General features: G+C 32.7%; 2 protein-coding genes across 2 annotated transcripts in view; both read left to right on the top strand.

Annotated features, from left to right (window-relative positions):
• The first annotated feature begins 1,629 nt into the window (after nucleotides 1–1,629).
• On the top strand, nucleotides 1,630–3,506 carry Gje1 (gap junction protein epsilon 1). The gene is made up of 2 exons (XM_005334857.4): nucleotides 1,630–1,988; nucleotides 2,467–3,506. The coding sequence occupies exons 1-2, from the start codon at nucleotides 1,863–1,865 to the stop codon at nucleotides 2,860–2,862; spliced, it is 522 nt and encodes a 173-aa protein (XP_005334914.2). The 5' UTR covers nucleotides 1,630–1,862; the 3' UTR covers nucleotides 2,863–3,506.
• An 8,651-nt stretch (nucleotides 3,507–12,157) lies between these two features.
• The window catches only part of Vta1 (vesicle trafficking 1), a 67,484-nt gene continuing 59,077 nt past the window's right edge, over nucleotides 12,158–20,564 (top strand). Inside the window, exon 1 of the mRNA XM_005334856.5 lies at nucleotides 12,158–12,341. Within this exon, the coding sequence (XP_005334913.1) occupies nucleotides 12,230–12,341 (112 nt within the window). The 5' untranslated portion in view covers nucleotides 12,158–12,229. The remainder of the gene's footprint in view (nucleotides 12,342–20,564) is intronic.

Here is a 20,564-nt window from a genome sequence, read left to right as displayed (position 1 = left end):
TTAGATGTCCCTTCATAGGAATAGACACAAAGGAAACCTGGAATTCTGATTCTGGAAAGATGAGAACCTTTTCTCCAATACTTTTATCTAATCATTCTGAGGAATCATCAAGTTGCTTGTTTTTATTGCTTCCTATCCATCACATTAATCCTATTCAGCCCTGCTATCACCTTTGCCCTTTGCCCATAGTGACAAGTACCATGCAGTCACTTCTCCACTGCTAGAATACAGTGTGAAGTCTGGAGTTACGATCTTCAACAAATCACAAGACAAATAAAGATGAGAAAGACAGGTAAGGAAAACAAATATGTTCCATCATTGGCATTATAGGTGGATGGAAGATAGAAAATAGATGCATCAATTAGAAGTAGTTACTTGTCTGTCTTGGTTAGTGAAGATTCTGAACACCCACAGCAAGAGGAACAGAGAAACTTTTCTGGATGAAAGAAAAAAAAATATCATTCTGATGGTTTGGGCTAGACCCGTCTCACCTTGATTAGTAGTCCCACAAGTGTGTTCTCAGAATTGACACCTAATTGTGTTTCCATATATGTGGCAAGTATTCAGCAAAAAGACAAAGGAACACACTAGTAATATTCAATGATAATATTTATCATAGCCTTGTTACTATTTCTTATACTTGCTAGAAGTTAGTTTTACTCCATGGAAGTAAACAAGAAGGGGTCTGGGATATTGCCCATATACTTATCTTTTAGGACACACCTAATGGAACCCCAAGCTAAAGAGTCCACTGGTTTACATGCAGACAATTCTCAGGTAATTGCAGAGGCACTGAGTGCTCAGAGCCTTTGTCCAGCTGGCCTCTTGCTTTGCTGGCACTCCTGGCTGACTGGCTGGCTTTGCTGATAGTGCAAGTCAAGGGATTATTAGATTGACCACATGCCCTCCGCTTTTGTGTCTTTGTTTTTGTTTTCTTTTAGGACACAGATAGGAAAGTTGACTGGGGCCCCAGAGATCTATGAAAAAAAAAAAAGATAGAAAAGGAGGAGGGGAGAGAAATTTGCAATGATAACTGTTTTCTGCTCTAAGAGTCATGAGAGAATATAGGAGTTTGATTCTGGCAGAAGCGAACCAGCAACGTGGGTCAAGAATTAACCCGCAGGGATGCCAGGATAGCATCTCCTGAGACATGTCTCTAAATTACATCAAAAACTTCTATGAAGGATGTGTAAGTATCATACCAAAAAATAATCAATTTTTATGATATTTGTCTGTGTTTATTGACCTGATTTGCATGAGTGGTGATAGGTAAGTTCCTCTATGTTTATGGTGAATAATATAAATAACAACCTTATACTTCAAAATATTCTGAAGTTAAGTCTATAAATAGAAGAATTCAGTATGTACCTTTAGATGTTGATGTCTTAAAGTGATTCACTCTTTCAATTCCATAATTAAGAAGTCAAAAAACTTGTAGTGACAACTAAATAAACAATATTTAAGATAGTGTTTAATATTCAATCTGTCATCTAATTTTCCAAAGAGATTAGAGGGGAAGAGGATATTAATTGAACTCAAAGCTGCTTAAAATATTTTTAAAAATTACACATTTCATTGACAATATGTCCCTATTTGACTGTTGCATTTCATATTTTGAGGGTGAAAAGGCATGAGAAATCTCATAATAGAGGCATTGTATTTGTCTGGTGATTGCTACAAATCTATCTTGTTTCAAAACTTCTTGAACCTGAAGTTTTAAAAATGTGATCATGAGAACATCCTTTAGAATATTCCTTTATTAATGTTTATTTTCAATGACTTTTTTCCTCCTGAAACTATAAAAGGTTAAACCTCCGACTGTGATTGGTCAATTCCACACACTTTTCTTTGGATCTGTCCGAATGTTCTTCCTGGGAGTGTTAGGTTTTGCAGTTTATGGGAACGAGGCTCTGCACTTCAGCTGTGATCCAGACAAAAGAGACATAAACCTTTTCTGCTACAATCAATTCAGGCCGATCACTCCACAAGTAAGTTTTTCTGTGAGCACATTAACGTTGACTCCACAACACACAATTTTTTTTTAAAGTAAAATAATATTATTAAAAGGAGTACTTCAACAGGCATGGTTTCTAGAATTAATATTACTTTTTCTCTCATTAGCTGTGTATTCAGAAATTCTATTATCTATTGATACTAAAATTATACTCCAGATTTGTATTTAGAATATAGAAATTAAGTAGCTACTAAAATTAAGTAATTCATTGTTGACAGGTAAAATATCATCATATTTTAACAATTACTGTGTTTAAGGTTTTAAATGTCCTAGTAATTAAATATGATATGTCAAACATTGCTGTGCTTATGATCTTCTATTTACTGTTTGTAAGATTTCTATGAAACTTAGAATTTTTAATTTAGCTTCTGTCAAGAATCGGCATTTTTTAGGGTATTTTTGGTTATATATTGATCCATTGATTTGACTAAGATATTTCTGACATACATTAGGTATTCTGGGCATTACAACTAGTGATTGTCCTGGTTCCTGGAGCTATTTTCCATCTTTATGCTGCATGTAAAAGCATCAATCAAGAATGTATTCTTCAAAAGCCCATCTACACTGTGATCTACATCTTCTCAGTTTTATTAAGAATTACTCTAGAGGTGATAGCATTTTGGCTTCAGATTCGCCTCTTTGGTTTCCAAGTAAAACCACTTTACTTGTGTGATGCTGCATCTCTTGGGAAAAAAATGACTATTATAAAATGCATGGTTCCAGAACATGTTGAAAAGACCATTTTTCTCATTGCAATGTATACATTTACTGTAATCACAGTGGTATTATGTGTCGCTGAGGTTTTTGAGATTGTATTTAGAAGATTATGTTTTCTAATTAGGCAATGACAAGGGTTAATCATGCCATAGTTATGTATCATTTTTATTTAGTTTCATCTTATTCAGTGAGTACCTCAATTTCAAATATAAATATATGTTCTTAAAATTTACTTTGGTGTGTCTGAAATTTATGTCTACTATAAAGTATAATACTAAGTTCTAAGACAGAGATTGTTGAACAAATGTTTCATTCTATTTTAATTTTAGCATCTATTTTATTATAAAATATATAGAAAACTAAGGTCAACTCATCAACATTAGTTAATTATCTCTTCCCTCACAAACAACATCTTAGTTGATCAGATCATTTTGTGGCTAAACTTTCATTATCTTTTAGCATACTGAAAATTAATGTTTAGAAATGGTAATTTAGGTGTTCAAAGTCATAGAAACTAGAATCCAGATCTTCCTATTTCCCTTTCCTCTGAATCATGCAGTTTTAACTTTGAGGATGTAACTATTTTTGCATTCATATAAAATATAACTTACTGAAACACAAAAGTTATAATTATTGAAGGAGTAATTCCATAGTTTGATCACTAACTTGAAGAAATGGAGCAATTACATTTTTAATACTTATATTGTTTTCTTGAAATTTTTAATATTAAATGATTTGGAAATATAACCACCAAATAAATTTAAAATTTTATGAATATTATTGTGCATGGTTTCCTCTTTTCTTGTTGTTCCCGGAAGTATCAAGTAAAAATAACCTTTACTTGATTGAAATAAAAATTATGTTTACATTAAGTTAGACTTCCTCCATAGCTATAAAACTATTTAAAATAATTTCATATTGATTTATGCCTTTCTGTCTGCCTGTCTTACCAATAGTCATCTTCATTTTATATCATTTAAAATCCTTATGTAATATTGCCTTACATTGTTGTCTTATTAGAGAAATAGCCATATCAACCAAATACTGAGGATTTTAGTATTTTATTAAGCATTATTGAGCCTATGTTTACTATTATGAATTTCTGGGTTTAATTTTTTTACATCATTAAGCTTTCTCTATATGAAAGCATATATAACTTTCCTTCATTCAATAAGTAGCTACTGAATAGCTAGTTTTAACATGTACTGCATTGGGAATTCATTTAAAAAGATAGTTGAAATTTAGTATCTATATGAGAACACATTCTAATGAGCAGTCTAGTACCAAGCCAAGATAGTGAGGACTGGAATAATAACTTACCATAAAGAAAAATAATATTTATTTATTGTCTTTGTTTAAGATATCTGATCTTTGGTATCAATAAACCAAAATATTAAATTATTATTATTATTATTATTATATTTAAATTATCTAAGATAACGTACCCCTTTATTGCTTATATCCAAATTGAACTGTTCCCACCAATCTGCCCACAAAGATACACATATTATTATGAGTCATATTTTCTTTCCCACAACTTGGCAAGGCTGCTAATCGTCAATTGGATGTCAGTCATAGTGTCTTCTACCTTGTTGGATGCTAAATAGTTTTCTATTGAGAGATATTCCTAATGTTTCTTCTGGAACATAGTTATGTTACTTGAAAATGGTAGTTGCCTCTGCTTCCTTTTAAATTTTGCTAGATGGGACCAGTATAGTCCTTACTTTGCCCAGTGACAAAGGCAAAAACCTTTCTGAGTGCCCTATGAGGTGTCCTTTCAATGGTTAGGAAATGTTTTCCTTCCACTACTTAAAATCCTAAGTAGCATCCTCACACTGGTTGACCCATGGCTGCCAAATAAACTGTTGCATTTGCAGGGACAGGTCCTCATTGTGCCCAAGGAAAGAATGAATGCACAACGGGGAAAAGGACTTCTTCCTGGTTTGCCTCTCATTATTATCCTTCGGGAAGATCATGTTTTAAAAAAAAAAAAAAGGCACAGCCGATTTTCTCTTAATGTATGCTCATTCATACACAAATATTTTGATTTTTTTTTATTTAATTCATCCTTTAAAGTTGGGCATTGTCAAAGTTGCCCCTTCAATAAGAGATTTTTCCACTCTCACTGTTGGGAACAGCAACGATTTTCAGTCCTATGTACATCTCAGGTAGTGTTCCTTTGAATCCTTTTAAGCAGTGCTTGCCCGAAAATTATGTTTGAAGATGTTACTCTACCCAAAACTCAGCTGAAGACCTTTGCAGATCTCAGGTGTCTTGCTTTGTGGCTTCACCTCTAACTACAACAGTGTGGCCTTTGAATTCCATCCTCTGTGGCCTTCTTGGACTGTTTCTCCTCTACTGACAATGTAGACAGATGGATTTATGAGCCCCCAAAGGAACCTTGCTTATCTCTACGTCTTTTAAGAAAACAGCACTGCAAAAGTTGGAACATGTCTCCAAAAGTTCATGTGGTAGATACTTATTCCTTAATGCAACAGTGTTGAAAAGAGAGATCTTTATTAGGTCATGAGGGCCTGGCTCACATGAATGGATCCATGTTGTTATCAGGGAGAGAGCTTGTTATTAGAAGAGTGAATTTGTTATTTAAGCAAGTTTGGTCTTTCGCTCTCTCACCATGTGATTGACTCCTTTTGCCATAAAGGTCATCTCCTGATGCCAGATCTCTGTTCTTGGAATTCTCAACCTGCAGAATTCCAAGAAATAAATTTCTTTTCTTTATGAATTACCCAGTCTGTGATATTTTATTATAGCAAGAAAAAAAAATGAAACAAGACAAATATAAATTGTCATGTTTAAAGATAGAGATTAGGTGAGAATTTGGACAATCTTTTTAATTTCTTACTGAACCACTGTTCTATTATTTCATTTTGTAGTACCTACATCAGGATTGTTAGCAAACAGTATATCGTCCTGGATAATAAATGTTATATGTAAAAAAAATTGAGATTTAAATATAAAAATTCATTTTCTGACCAAAATGAAAATATAGTAAACCTAAAAAGAACAGTTTCACTAAAATAAAACAAATTGGCTGGTGTGGTGGCTCATGCCTATAATCCAAGATGCTAGGGAAGCTGAGACAGGAGGATAGTGAGTTCAAAACTAGACTCAGCAAAGGCGAAGCACTAAGCAACTCATTAAGAACCTATCTCTAAATAAAATACAAAACAGGGCTGGTAATGTGGCTCAACCTGAGTTCAAATTCCAGTACAAAAAAAAAAACTAAGCTAAACAAATTATATCTATTCGAAAAGATATTTTAAACTATTTATATAAAAAGCTCTTGAACCAAATAAATAATTTAAACTAAAGTTTTTCAGACTATTTATATATGAACAATAGGCAGAATATTACATATAAAAATGCATGAGCTATAACTAAATTTGTAGTGCTCAGAAAATGGACAGCAGAAAATAAGTCAATAATGAACACAGAAACAATAAAGGTAATTCAAAAACAAACTTAAGAACTTCCAAATAAAAATAAGAACAAAGATAGTTTTTAAATGATGTAGGCAGATAATTATAAATTATAAAATAAATGATATAGAATAAATAAATTCAAAATGGCTGTGGAAAATAACAATAAAATAGATAAGCCGCTGACAAATCAATTTAAGTATAGAAGTATACTACTATAATATTCATAAATATATATGTAAGTTATATATTGTCATTGGCAGATATTGTGATGATTTTAAAGATATATTATATATGATATAAAATATAATACAACCAACAAATCAAATCAACAAAATTTTGGTTAACAAGCCAACAAAGAAAATTAAATAGAAATTAAGTAGAATCATACAACATTAATCATAAAACACTCACTTAATATCACTTAAACTCAAAGTGAATTCCGACAATTTTGTTTGTATTATCATTTCATTTTCACTTGCAAAAAAAGAAAAAAATAAGAAATAGAAAACAACAAGAAGTTAGTAGACTTAAACCCAAACACATCAACAGCTACAATAAATATAAAAGATTTTGAAATTCTATATAAAAACAGAGATTAACTATCTTAATGTATTTTTTTAAATTGAGACAAAATTATTAACAGGAACCCCATTTTAAACATTTTAAAATATTTAATATTCAAAACATTTAAATATAGATGGTAAAAAAAAGTTATATCTTGAAACACTAAACATCAGAGAGCTCAATTGGCTATATTAATAAGAAAAAACCCAAGCAAATTTCAGGGCAAGAAATAATAACAGGAATTTAAAAAACATTTCATATATATATATATATATATATATATATATATGAAGCAAAGATAGATTAAAAAGAGAAATGAATCTAATTGCAGTTTAAGATTTCAATATTTCTCAGTATTCAGTTAAATAGTAAACAAACATCATAAAGATAAAGCAAAATTAAACATTACTAATAACCAACTTGAACCTATTGATTCTTATACACAACTCCTTACAATGCCAGAAGAATATATATTCTCTTCAAGTGTTATGCAAAACATTCACAGAGAGATCACTGCTTGGCCATGAGATGTCATAAGGTTGGAAATCATACAGAATACGTTTATTGATAGCAATGGAATTAAACTAGAAATCAACAAAAATAACAAGAATATACCCAAATGTTTGAAAAAGTAATGATGCACTTTTATTAATGCATGGATCAAAGAATAAATTACAATGGAAATTAAAAAGAAAATGATAATACAAACACAATTTATTAAAAGAAAATTGTAGAAAGCATTAAAACAGTGTTTAGCAGAATACTGAAAGTTTGTTCTAAATATTATATTTGAAAAAAATTATAAAATAGTTTAAGCATCTCATATTATGAAATTAGAAATATGATAATTTAAATATAAATTAAATAGAAGAATGGGGGAAAAGCATATAAAACATAGAGATAGAAACTGAAAGATAATAAAGAAAATTCATTAAACAAAAAGCTGGTTCATTGAAATCTTCATAAAACTAATAGATTTTAAAGTAGACCATTATAGATAATACAGGATATATAAAAAATTATCCATACAATGAAGGGAAAAAAGGGATTTCATGATAGGACATTAAAATGATTACAAGGACTCTTGAATAATGTATAACAATAAGTTTGGTACTTGGATAAGATGGAAAAATTCCTTGAAACACATTTTCCTAAAAGCTGATTCAACAGAAAACAATTAGTATAAATAGAAGAAACATCCCTGAATCTATTAAAGAAATCAATTTTAAATCCAAACCCTTTTCAAGAAGAAAACTGCAGGTTCACATGAACTTGCTTGTAATTCTATCAAATGTATAGAAAGAAATCATACTCCAAGATCTCTTTTGGAAATAAAGAAGGAATATTTCCCATTTCATTTAATGAAACCAGCATATCTTTGATTTAAAAAAATCTTAGCAAAAGTGTATTAACAAATGTAATCCCTCTATGTATGTGCAGATAATACATTGTGTTCTAGTGCAGTTTAATGCCAGGAATGAGAGTTTAACACTGTAAATCAATTAATGTAATTGAACTGTATTAAATGAATGAAGAAGTCCACAGATATCTTAATAGATACATATAAAGGCATTTGATTAAATTTAACACCCACTTATGAGGAAACAAATGATTCAAGCTTTCATTCTAAAAAAGAATTACCTAAACTTAATAAAAGCATCTTAGGAAATCTTCAGTAAACATCTCATTTAATATGAACAGAATGAATAATTTTTCCTATAATCTGGAAAAAGGCAAGGATATCCACTTTTATCACTTCTATTTCATGTGAACTAGAATTCAATGAAAGAAATCAAAAAAAGCAAAATATATACTTGAACATACATTTATTCAATAAATAAAGCAAACAAAGCAAAACACAAATTGGAAAAAAAATATCTTTACTCATAACATAATAAAGCACATAAAAAATTCTAAAGAATGTACAAAACCCTACTTGAATAATGAAATTTATCAAAGTTAACATTTTGGCAGAATATTTCAAACAAAAAATTTAATGTTGAAAATCTTAATCATTTTTAACTTCAATTACTTCAAATTGATCTATGAATTCACTATAATTCCAGTCAAAATCCAGCAAATTTTTGTAGAAATTGACAAATTGTTTCTAAAATTTATGTGGAAATACAATAGACCTAAAATACCTCATGCAATTGTGAAAAAGTAAAATAAGAAGGGGGACTTATACCAAATACTCTCAAGTTTTCTTTAAAGCTATATTAAGCAGAATCTGGAGCTGGAAAGAAGATAAGCATCCTAAATAGGAACAACAGAGGGAGCACAGATAATTCAGCATATACACATTAATTCTTTCTAAATGTATTCATGTAATTCAATGATGCTGTAGAACTAACTATGCATGTTGAAAATGTAAACTGTAACTTTTATGGTTTCAAAATGTCACAGCCATAGCAGAGTAAATGTGCCTATCCCAGTTTTCAGGATCTTCCCTTATTTTTCTGATAGATTTTTTTCTAACAAGAAACATCTTTATTTGGGGGGATTCCAACAAATTAGGATGTGAGTCTCATGATATTTGGATGGGGGTAACACATGCAGGATATCCAAAAGATATAGCTACAGATATAACTCTTACTACATAGATTGATTTGTCTTTTACCATCAAATTAATTCTGACCACAATGGAATAGAAACTTTTACTGTGAGGTGAACATACATACACAAGGAGTCCAGTGGGCATGCAAAACTTTTAACTTTTCCCATTGAAACATGGTTCAGTTCTAATTTCTCTCCCTTTTCTTCTTCCCCTAGTCACCCTCACCCCCATCTCGCTCTGCATCTCTACCAACCCCTCACTTACCAAGGTTCTGGAAAGTAAGGGCAGATCCCTCTGAAACTGGCCAGACAGAAGGGGAATTTAGGCAAAATATCATAGTAAGTTCTTCATATAGTAAAAGAAGAACAACAAACATCACTGTTGTTAATATTTGTTTCATCTCATCGCATAATTCCAAAGTGCTGTAGTGCTAACACAGTATGAACTTATCTTTTTTTCTTATTTATTCATTTAGTTTTCCTTTTTGTTAAAATTTGTTCTAATTAGTTATACATGGCAGCTTAAAGCATTTTGGTTCAATGTACACAAATGGAGCACAACTTTTCATTTCTTTGGTTGTACACGATGTAGAATTGCACTATATGTGCAGTCATACATGCACCTAGAGTAATGATGTCCATCTCATTCCACCATCTTTCCTACCCCCACGCCTCTCCCTCCCCTTTGCCCAAAGTTCCTCTATTCTTTCCATGGCACCCCATCATATCAATTATTCTCTCATGAAGGTATACAGTTAAGAAAAAAGACAGTTGTGCGTTGATACAATGGGGCAAAAGCCAATTCCATCCCTTTCACATATTTGTTTACCCCTAACACCTTTCCAATCTGCCCACATAAGCAAATGAAGAACTGGAAAATTGGGGTCCCAAAGGGAGAGGTCAGGAAATAACGGGAAGGTTCAGCCTTCACAATAAAGAGGATGATGGAATAGGATAATGGAATAGAGCAAAGATAAAATACAAGAATATATTGGTCTACCGAGACAACCCGGTCCAGTGGTAATGGTTAGGTACACAGGTTCTGAAAGCAAAACACTTAGATTTCAATGTTAAACACTCATCCTTACTGACTGTGACTTGTGCAAATTACCTAAACTCTGTGACCCATTTTCTCATCTGTAAAATAATTATGATATCTGCCTTACATGTTATGGTGAAATTAAATAAATTAATAGAAAGACATTAGCAACATGCACGATATGCAGTAGAGGCTCAGCAAATGCTAGCTACAATTATTTGAGTTGTGACAGAGGGAAGGTGAAAAAATTCGTATCTGTGGCCTCATAGCAGGAAGTAAATTGTTCGTCAAAGCAATTAGGGCAGAAGTCCTGACTTGAAAAAAGTAGGCAAATCTTGAAATATTATCTATGAACACTCACTAGGGCACTGGTCCTTGACTCTAGTACATGCACCATTGAAATTTCATTAGGACCTTTTAAAATACTGATATATAGGATACAACCCAGAACAATTGAATATGAATGACTAGGGGTTAGTACCTGGATACAATCCTTTTTAAAAGCTTCTAAATAGATCTTTAAGGGTAGCCACAGTTGAAAATGAAGAAGTTATAGGTAAATAATAAATGACAAGTTGTGTGGTTGGAAAGAAGACATATATAGGTTCCAGTCTGTGTTTCTTCATTGATTTCTCTACTAACCCAGAAACCTTAAGAAGTCAAGAGAGGTGAAAAGAGAAAGACAAAGAAAAAATACAATCTCAAGATATCATTTGAGAATGTATTGCTGAGATTGGTGAAGGGTACAGAAATCTGTTCATGCTGGGTAAAAAAACCAAACCCACAGTGATACCATGAATTCTGCAAAAAATGAATGCAGAGTGTAATAATATAAAGATGTGGAATGAGTTATTGGTGGTAGGAAGAGGGGAGTGATTAAAAAAATGTAGGCAAAGAGAAATTCTAGAGCTTGTAGTGTGGTTCTTGAAAATAATAGGATTTCAATGGAAATGAGTTTTAAGAAAAAACCTCAAAACTGGTGACTGAGACAAAGCAAAGATGCAGGTTGTTAAAGGAGGTAAATAAAACGTAAAATCTTGAAGTATGATTTTATATGATGAAAATGAAAACAAAGAGAATTGAGATCACTGATGGTAGAAAGAAAGGCTGATACCTGTTGCACCACGGTATGAGACAACAGCATTGAATAAGTCCCCAACACTCTGTATAGAGGACAAGATAATGAATGTGAAAATACTTTGCAAATTGCTAATCATTCTTCAGTAATAGCAGTCTACAGAACATTCATTCACTAAAAGTACTCACTAGCAAGTTCACAACAGAAGTTTGATTTTCTTTTAGCTTCATGAATTTAGTATTTATGTTGAAAAACTCTGGTTATTTTATCCAATGTATCAACACAGAATTTTCAAATTTAAAATTTAAACTCTCTTCTCATGCAATAATGTAAATTAAAATTCTAATCAAAAAAAGGTTACTATGGACACTATTAAGATTACTTGAGGAAATAAATGAAAGGGATAAATGCTGAATGATGCCAAAAGCAATTGGGCTTTTACTCTTTCTCCCAGTCAATAAACATTATTTTCTTGTTTTTCCCTTTGTTATCTCTCCTTTTGCCACTAGCCAAATCAACAAACGAAAAAAGCAAAAAAAAAAAAAAAAAAAAAAAAAAAAAAAAAAAACAACTCTTCTTCTTTCTACCAGCAGAGAGCGCCGGTATGCACTGCCGAGGCGCTCAGCCCTCTTTGGGCTATAAACGCCAAGAGCCAGGCGCGCACTGCTTGTCCCTACTGAGCATCCGTAGTTGACTTGACGTCGCTGAGCAACGAGAGATAGACTGGGATGTGCCCGACGCTTGCGCGCGCGACCGCCCAGACGGAAGCGGAAGTGTCGGTGACGCGCGAGTAGGAAGAGGTGATTCCTGGAGTAGAGATGGCTGCTCTTGCACCCCTGCCCCCGCTCCCCCCCCAATTTAAGAGCATACAGCATCATCTGAGGACCGCTCAGGAGCATGACAAGCGGGACCCTGTGGTGGCCTATTACTGTGAGTCTTTCCGAGTCGCCGCGCCCCTCCCCTCTCAGTTACACCCGGGGCCCACAGGCCACCCAGGGTTCTCGGGGCACGCCCCGTCCCCCTGGCTTTCGACTTGAGCTTTGACCTCTGGGAACGCCTGGGTCCCCGCCCTTCTCAGGGAGCCAGACCTTTTCACATTCCCCAGAATGGCCCAAACTCCAAAAGCACCATAGTGTCCGCCGCCTCTCCCGTTTCTTTCTGTTGCGTTCCAGAACTGACTAAAGGGGTTGATGAACTCTGGAACACACCCCCAGGTTTTCTGAGCTTCCTGCCCCCTGGAAATAGTCTGCATAGTTGAGTAACTTAGATGAGGTTAAAACAAAAAAGTGTCTCAAAGCTAGTAGTGATTTGGATAAAAAGGAATATAGACTCTGAAAACGGGGTAAGTGCAGGTTGGTTTTGACAGCACTCAGATCCAGTGCAGAATTCGTAAATGGTGGTTAGAGAGTATATCCTACTAAACAGTTGAATTTGACAATTCCTGTTTCGCCTCCCAACTGCTCTTTCCCACCAATGGCAGCTTCTTTTTCTAGTTGAAAAGTTTGTTAGCAGTATTCCCACTTTGTGCTACATATTGTGTATCTAGAGCTTATGGGAAAACAGGTTAAGTTTGTTTAGACTTTTTCCTTTACATTAGTTAAAGAGAATAGTGTGGGTATTTTTATATAAACTTTATTATATATTTGGTACTCCAAATACAACAAGTGACCTACTAATAAATCTTCTAAAAGGTTTTTTAGAGTGGAGAAGCTCTGTATATGTCCTCTGTTGTTGACATTGTAAGGTCAGCTAAAATCTGATCATCTCTACTGTCCTCCACATATACCCCATTCCCAAATGTCCCAGAATGCTCCCTTTTTTCTCTGCTTGGCAGACTCCTGATTTAAGATGCAACTCAATTTTCACCTCTTCTGTAGGCAGTAAATTGATTATACTCTATGCCTGACTTCATTTTGTTAAAATGTTACAGCATTGTTTTCACTATACTTCTTTAAATAGGAACCATTAATCATTCATTTCGCATGTATTTGTTGAGCTTTTATCTTTTACCAAGAATTACTAAAAACCTTAACTGTGGTCCAAATTCACGAACCTTACATACAATGGGAGTAAGGAAGTTAAACAATCAAATATATGTGCTATACAATATTAGAAGATAATGAATAAAAATAAGGCAGAGAAAGGAAATAGGGAGTACTAGAGTGGTGGTAGAGAGTGTGAAGGGGATTTTAGTTTCAAATTGGTCAGAGAACACACCTGAGTTGACATTTGATGAAAGGAAGGATTGGAAAGCAACTCTTCATGTACGTTTGGGAAGGAGTATTCTTTATAGAGGGATTGAAGTATAAAAATCCTTAGGCAGAGGCCTGCTTGAAGGAAGAGTAAGGACACCATTGTGACTGGAGTGGATAGAGCTAGAGGAAAATGATAGGAGAACAACAAAGAAGTAATCTCTCATAACAGTGAAATAGGAACCCTCGTTCTCATCTAAAATTAATCCTTATTCATGAGTTATTTTGTACCTTTGTGACCTCCCCAGACTCTTTATTTCCAATGTGATTATCCTTACCCTTTTGTTATTTCTTTCTAAGCCTGTCTGATTTTCTTTATTCAAAAAATAAAAACAACAGAAACTTTCACCAGGACTTCCCCCTAAAGCTGCAGCTCTATCTACCCAACCCCATACATAAGCTTGAATCGTCTATAGTCTGTAGTTGCCTTTATATTCTTAAAGAGACCTTTTCAGCCCATTGCAGTCTAGTTTTCATCCCCACTATTTCACTGAAATGGCTCTCCCCAGGGTGATGAACACACATTTTATTGCAAATTCCAGTTATTAATAAAATTTTTCATATATAAGAACATGCATAATGTGCATATTGAGTTTAAGGAATAATAAAATGAACGTTAATGTACTCATCATGTTTGATGTTATTAGACTTTTTAATTCTTACAAATCTGGTGGGGGTGAATGGTGTCTCATTGGAATTATATTTGCAATTCTCTGAGTCTTAATGATGTTCAACATCTTTTCATATGTTAATTACCCATATGTGATTTCCCCTTTGAAATGCCCATTTACCACTTTTGCCCTTTTATCTATTGTACTGTCTTTTCTTGATAATATATACATTAATGCTTTGTTATTTGTGTTGCAGATGTCTTCTCCAGTTCATAGTTTGATTTTTTTTCTATGAAATTCTTTTTCAAAAATTCAGTTTTAAACTATTAACATTTATCAGTCTCTTGCTTTACATTCTAATTTTCTAGGCCTGTATTTATCTATTTATTTATTTATTTCTGTCTACTTGTTTGGGACTTTTAGCTTCCTGAGTCTGTAGATAGATACCTTTCATCAGTTTTAGAAAAATATTTAGAATCTATTCAGATATTACTTCTACTTTCTCTCTGTTCCCTAGTGAAACTGATTAATGTTGCACTTTCCCTCTTTAACTTCTTTGTTCTTAATTCTTCCACAATTTTTCATTTTTGTTTGTTCTACATTCTGTTGATTTTTTTTGGAGGCCTGTCTTCATCTCCATGAATCTTATTGTTTATCCCATTTATTGAGTTTACTTTTATTTTTTGTTTCCAGATTGTTTTGTATGGGTACATATTGAATTCCAACTCCTAATATAGTAACTAAGATAGTGAATACTTGTAAATTTTTTGTTTTTTGAATGAATAAATTATACAGCGGTTTGTTACTTTTTAAGATGCTATCCCTAATTAATTATCCCTAATTATTAAGGACATGTAATAGTATCCCAATATGTGTATTTTATAATTCATATATATCATATATACATCTCTCTTTTAAGGATAATGCCTCATGTTAAAAACTGTTCTGTGCTGCAGTGTTCCAGATTCCCAAAATGAAAAAAAAAAAAAAAAAACCAAAAAGAAACCTCATCAAGTGACCTTAACTGTTCATAAGTAAAGAATATCATTCTAAGTTAATAGGGAAGGGGAAAAAAAAAGACTATTTCAGATAGTTTTGTTACCACTGATATTTTTTAAATACTCTTTTTACTTTGAATAATTCAAATGTTTGTATTTGCCATCTGATGATTGCTTTAGCTGCTGTATTTGTGGATCTTACTCTGCTGTTCAACAGAACACTAATCAAGATTTCTTTTCTGGTAATTGTCCATTAAGCATACATAACCAGCACTTTTCAAACTGGGGATTCTATAATATTCTTCGAAGTCTAAAGGAATCAGTTTTCCAATTCACAACTTCCAAGCTCTTTTTCTAAAATTGTTCTTCCTGACAAGTGCTTTTGATCAGAAAAGCAAAGTATGCCACTGTCTTTGCCTACATCCTGTTTCTAGTTGCCTTTCTATTTTAACAAAAAAATGTATATTGTCAAATGTCTTATTGTTATTCTCCCTGAGGGAGAATGTAGAAAATCCAAAGTGTCTAGAAAAAGGAGACAGTTCAAATTGCTGGTGTTAGTGAAGCCTCTATTAATTAAGATAATAGGTAGAGCTTCTTGTCTTTCCCTGTCTTGTAGGGAAGAAAGTTAACTAGAGCAATGATTAAACCCTTATTTTAAAATACTGGTCATGGAATTTTAAAAAAAAAATCTAGTTTGAGGAAAGAGGGTAGAACATTGTGTTAGCAGGATGCAGGGAGTCACCTTGAGTTTTTCTCTTTTTAGGAACAGTTGAACAAAAATGAATCTCAAAAGAGGGAGAAATTGTTCTGGAATATTAGCACCCACATTTTCAATTTTATCAAGGGGGCTAGCAGGAGTGGTTTGGGGCCTAGGTCATGCAAAAGAGGGTTTGGGGAGGGAGCTTTGGGAAAATTACCTGCAAGGGCCAGAGGGGGAAATTCTCCTGCTCTTCAGGGTAATGCTTCATTTTAAACACTGTCCTGTGTTGCAGTGTTCCAAATTCTCAAATGATATGAATTTTCATTAGATGACCTTATTGCTGCATGCTTTGTTCATTAATTCCTAAGTTGAGAGCAACACATAACAATCAAAAGAAAAATACCAAAAGCAAAAGTTCTCTATTTCATCCAAACAACAAGCTCCTCTAGGGGCTCTGTGGCTTCTTGCTCTATTGAATTAGAATTTAGAAAAGGGATGGTTGATATTCCAGTTGGAATATTAAGTTATATTTTTCTGAAAAAGTAGTTTGGCATTAACAACTGGCTTTGCCATTTATCTAATATGTTAGACATTTCTCCTTAAACTAATGAGCTAAATCTTTGGCTCTGAGGTTCTCTTGTCTAGTTTTGTTTTTATTTATTTATGCTTTGTTTTGTTTAAACAAAAATATATTTGAAACAGATGATGGGATAAAACATTTAAACCTTTTTTTTGGCAAAACCATGTTGAAATTAATGTTTCTAACTGTGTCGTACAATAAACAAGAAGACTGATTCAAGGGAAACGATGAGTCTTTGTAATATCATTTTTGTATATGTCATAGAAATTGAGAAAATGAGTTACTGGAATGGTAGCCTAACAAATCCATTTCTAGTTTTTAAAGAAATTTTGAAACACACCTAATTCAATTGTCAACCAAGATATTATTAAAAATATTGTTTGAAGGGAGGTAATTATATGGTTTTTAGCATATAAACCAGAAGGAATTTAAATGATTCAAGGATTTTTTTTGTGACAAACTCCTTTCATTCTCTTCTGACTTTTTATGTGAATTGTTTCTTCCATGTTAAATTCATAAAAAGGTATTAATCATATTAATTTGATTTAACTGATTATAAGACACATTTCCAATAAAAATTTATTTTTTATATTTAACACTAAAATGTACAATACGTATTTGTGTGGTTGTCAGTTATATATTAACAACAATTGTAAAGACTCAAAATATGTTATTTCATGGAAATTTTGTAAATTTTTTAACACTTTTTGTTGCAGAAGTATAAAGGAGAACCAAGAATGGACTCTTAAGCATACAAATGCATCTTTTATTGTGAAATTCTACAGGCTAAGTAATAGAAATATCAGAAAAAGATATTTTCAAAAGAAAAAGGTACAATTAAACTTTCTTGACTCTTAGGAGCTTTTTATAATCAGAAGATTATGATAGTTACCACATTGTTAAAATATTTAAAATTGGAAGAGTGATGTATTTTTTAGATATCAGTATTGGATATAGTCTGTGAAAGGAAACTGAGAAGCGAGAGACAGGGGAGCCAGAAATGAAGGATGGAGACCAAGTGGAGATCCACATGAACGTTTATTTGTCAGAGCTGACAAATAAAGGCCATCCCTCTATAGAGTAGAGAGAGGCCCTGAGATGTTCAAGTGTTAGGCTGGGGGTGCTTGTGTCAGCTAGGTGGGTGGGGAATAGCATGGGATTGGCTTAGGTCGATGGCACCATGGGGCTTTCAAGGGGTCATGTCCTTGGGATTGACATAGGGTTATGGTACCATGGGGTAAGTCACTGTGGAGGGTGGAAGTACACCTCACCTCTGTCTCCTGGTAAACTCTAACCTGTTCTCTGGTTCTTAAATTTTATCATCAAAAATGTTATATAAATGAAATCATACATTATGTAAGTTATTGGAATTGGCTTTTATTTACTTGGTGCAATTCTCTGGAAATTGATCCAAGTTAGTTTGCTTAGTCATATTCCATCATGTGTCTATACTAAAACTTAACAATTTGACCATTGAAGGATGTTTGTTTCCAATATATACATATTATAAATAATGCTAGAATGTTTATATACAGTTTTTTGTGTGAACATAAGTTATCATTTCTCTGAGATAAAAGACCAGAAGTATAATTTCTGGATCTTATATATACAGCAATTCATTACTTTTAGTTTTCTACCATTAATCTAGAAAATTAGTAATTGTACATTTAATTTTAAAGGAAATTAGTATGATTTTCCAGAGTGACTGTATCATATTACATTCGACTTACAACATATGAATGAGTGAACCTCTTTCTCCAAAACCTCAGCACAGCATTTATTTATTTATTTAGATACTAGGGATTGAACCCAGGGGCACACACAAACCTTTTTTTTTTTTTTGAGACAGGATCTCACTAAGTTGATTAGGGCCTCCCTAGATTTCTGAGGCTGACTTTGAATTTGTTATCCTCCTGCCTTAGGCTCCTGAGCTGCTGAGATTATAGATGTGCACTCCTGTACCTAGCATTAATTTGTGTGTCAGAGTTTTAATTTTTGTTTTCATGATGGCTCATGAAGTTGAGCATCTTATCATGTGCTTTTTTACTACATGCATATCATCTTTGGTGAAATTTTTAAGTTTCTGCCCCCACCCCCTTTTTTTAAATGATTGGGTTACTAGTCCTCTGTCAGGTATTTGTTTTGCACATATTTTCTCCCAGTCTTTAGCTTGTCTTTTTGTCTTCATAACAAAGTGTTGCACAAACAAAAAGGTGGTAATTTTGGTGACATCTATCTTTTTCTATTTTTTTTTATTCTTTTTTGTATTGTGCTTTGGGACATCAAGACTCTATTATTTTTCTTACTTAGTTCATTTTATTTTGTCTGTGTTCTCCAAAGAATGTTTTTAAGTGAGACTATTTAGTTCTTTCATTATCATTATTTTTAAGTTACCATTTTGGGATTTTGGGTAACAATGTTATGCTGGTTTCTTAAATATTCTTGAGAAGAGCACATCTTTTTCAACTTGAGTTGGGTTAAGAAGTCATCAATAAAGCAAAACTCTTGTAATCTTTGGGAAGTTTAATGTATTTCTTAAATTCTATTGAAAAAAATCTGCTAGAGCTAATATTGATATATTAAGTTTTCTAGAATATCTTCTATTTCTGCCATACTTTTAAATTGCTGAAAATTAAAAGCTGAACTTCCCTTCACTCACAACTGACCACTCATTAATTTTTCATCTCAGTTTTTCTGGTATACCCTCACCTTACACTTGCACTGTTGTGTCTTCCTAGCTTCTGCTTCAAACAGGTGATTCCTGTTGCCTCAAATGTTTAATGAAAGAACTCAAGTAAATGACGTAGTGTACTCTAACCATATAGAACTTCTGTGATACAACTTCTGCATATTACAAATTAATGTAATAGATAATGCATTAGGAAAACATTTTCAGTAACAGGACAAAGGATCAGTATCTCTAATATATAAAACACAAATATGTATATTTTTAAAACTGAGATTCCCATTAATTACTGAACAAAAATACCATGTACATACAAATCATGAAAAAGTAAATAGTAACTATTAACATTTAGCTTAGTAATAAGTGTGAATTAAAATGGTAAAGTTTTACCTGAGTGTCAATCAATGTTGTAAAGCCTGTAATGACATAGCAGTGTTGATTGATAGAAAGTTTTTGAAGGCCTTTGGGTAAAATAAAAATATCTATAATGAAGTATTCTGGTTTTAGGAAATTCATCTTTAGGAATTAATCACAAATATACTAAGAAACTTTTGCAGACTTCCTGAGTAGTTATTTATACATTTGTGATATCACATATATAAATATACACATAAATGTTATACATATATAAATGTTATATAGATGTTAATATATATAAAAATGTTATTGTGGAAATGATTACTTTAATCATGTAAAAATTACAAAGAATTTTTTCTGTAAGGGAAAAGTTATATGAAAATGTAGGGTTCACAATTCTATATACACAATGATCTGATATATATTTTTGTATGTGTGTACTTAGGGGAAAGTTGTGGCTTTTAGGTTCAGAGATGGTGATTGTTTTTTTTTTTAAGTTTTCTGTTTTCTTTTAAGGAGGCATATTTTAGACCATAAAAATAAGATAAAGCTTTATGAAAAGCAAAAAATGTTTTTAAAGCCACCTGTTAGGAGCTCCATATGTCAGTCAGAAAAAAAATGTGTCCTCAGTGGCCCCTTATGATTTGAATTTCGAATAATAGTTTGTAGTTTTAATCAATTTCATTCCACTCTTGGTACCTTACTTTCTCTTGTTTCCAAGACTTGAACATTATTTTTTCTACTTCCACACCTCTTCCTTTTCTCACCACACAAACTCCATTTTTATCTTGAAAGTACTACTAGCCTGAAGTCATTTTTCCTGGGAGGCCTTCATTTAAACCCCTAGTTTTCAGGTACATATTTGCTTTGTCTTTTCTGTTTTATGTGGCTATACCTTAGTTGTGTTTTTATTTGTCTTCTCTTCTAAACTGTATACTGTGGAAGCCAACTTGTTCCCTTGCTGCTTTG

Source organism: Ictidomys tridecemlineatus, chromosome 8, assembly GCF_052094955.1.
Source record: "Ictidomys tridecemlineatus isolate mIctTri1 chromosome 8, mIctTri1.hap1, whole genome shotgun sequence".
In the NCBI taxonomy this organism is placed as follows: Eukaryota; Metazoa; Chordata; class Mammalia; order Rodentia; family Sciuridae; genus Ictidomys; species Ictidomys tridecemlineatus.
Note: the sequence above shows the minus strand (reverse complement) of the source record. Positions and strands in the feature narration are given on the sequence as shown.

Bases quoted from the DNA above. Each gene is read 5' to 3' on its own strand.
- Gje1 (XM_005334857.4), top strand. From the start codon at position 1,863: ATGTTCTTCCTGGGAGTGTTAGGTTTTGCAGTTTATGGGAACGAGGCT. The intron at 1,989-2,466 runs GTAAGTTTTTCT...GACATACATTAG, and splicing joins TCAGGCCGATCACTCCACAA to GTATTCTGGGCATTACAACT.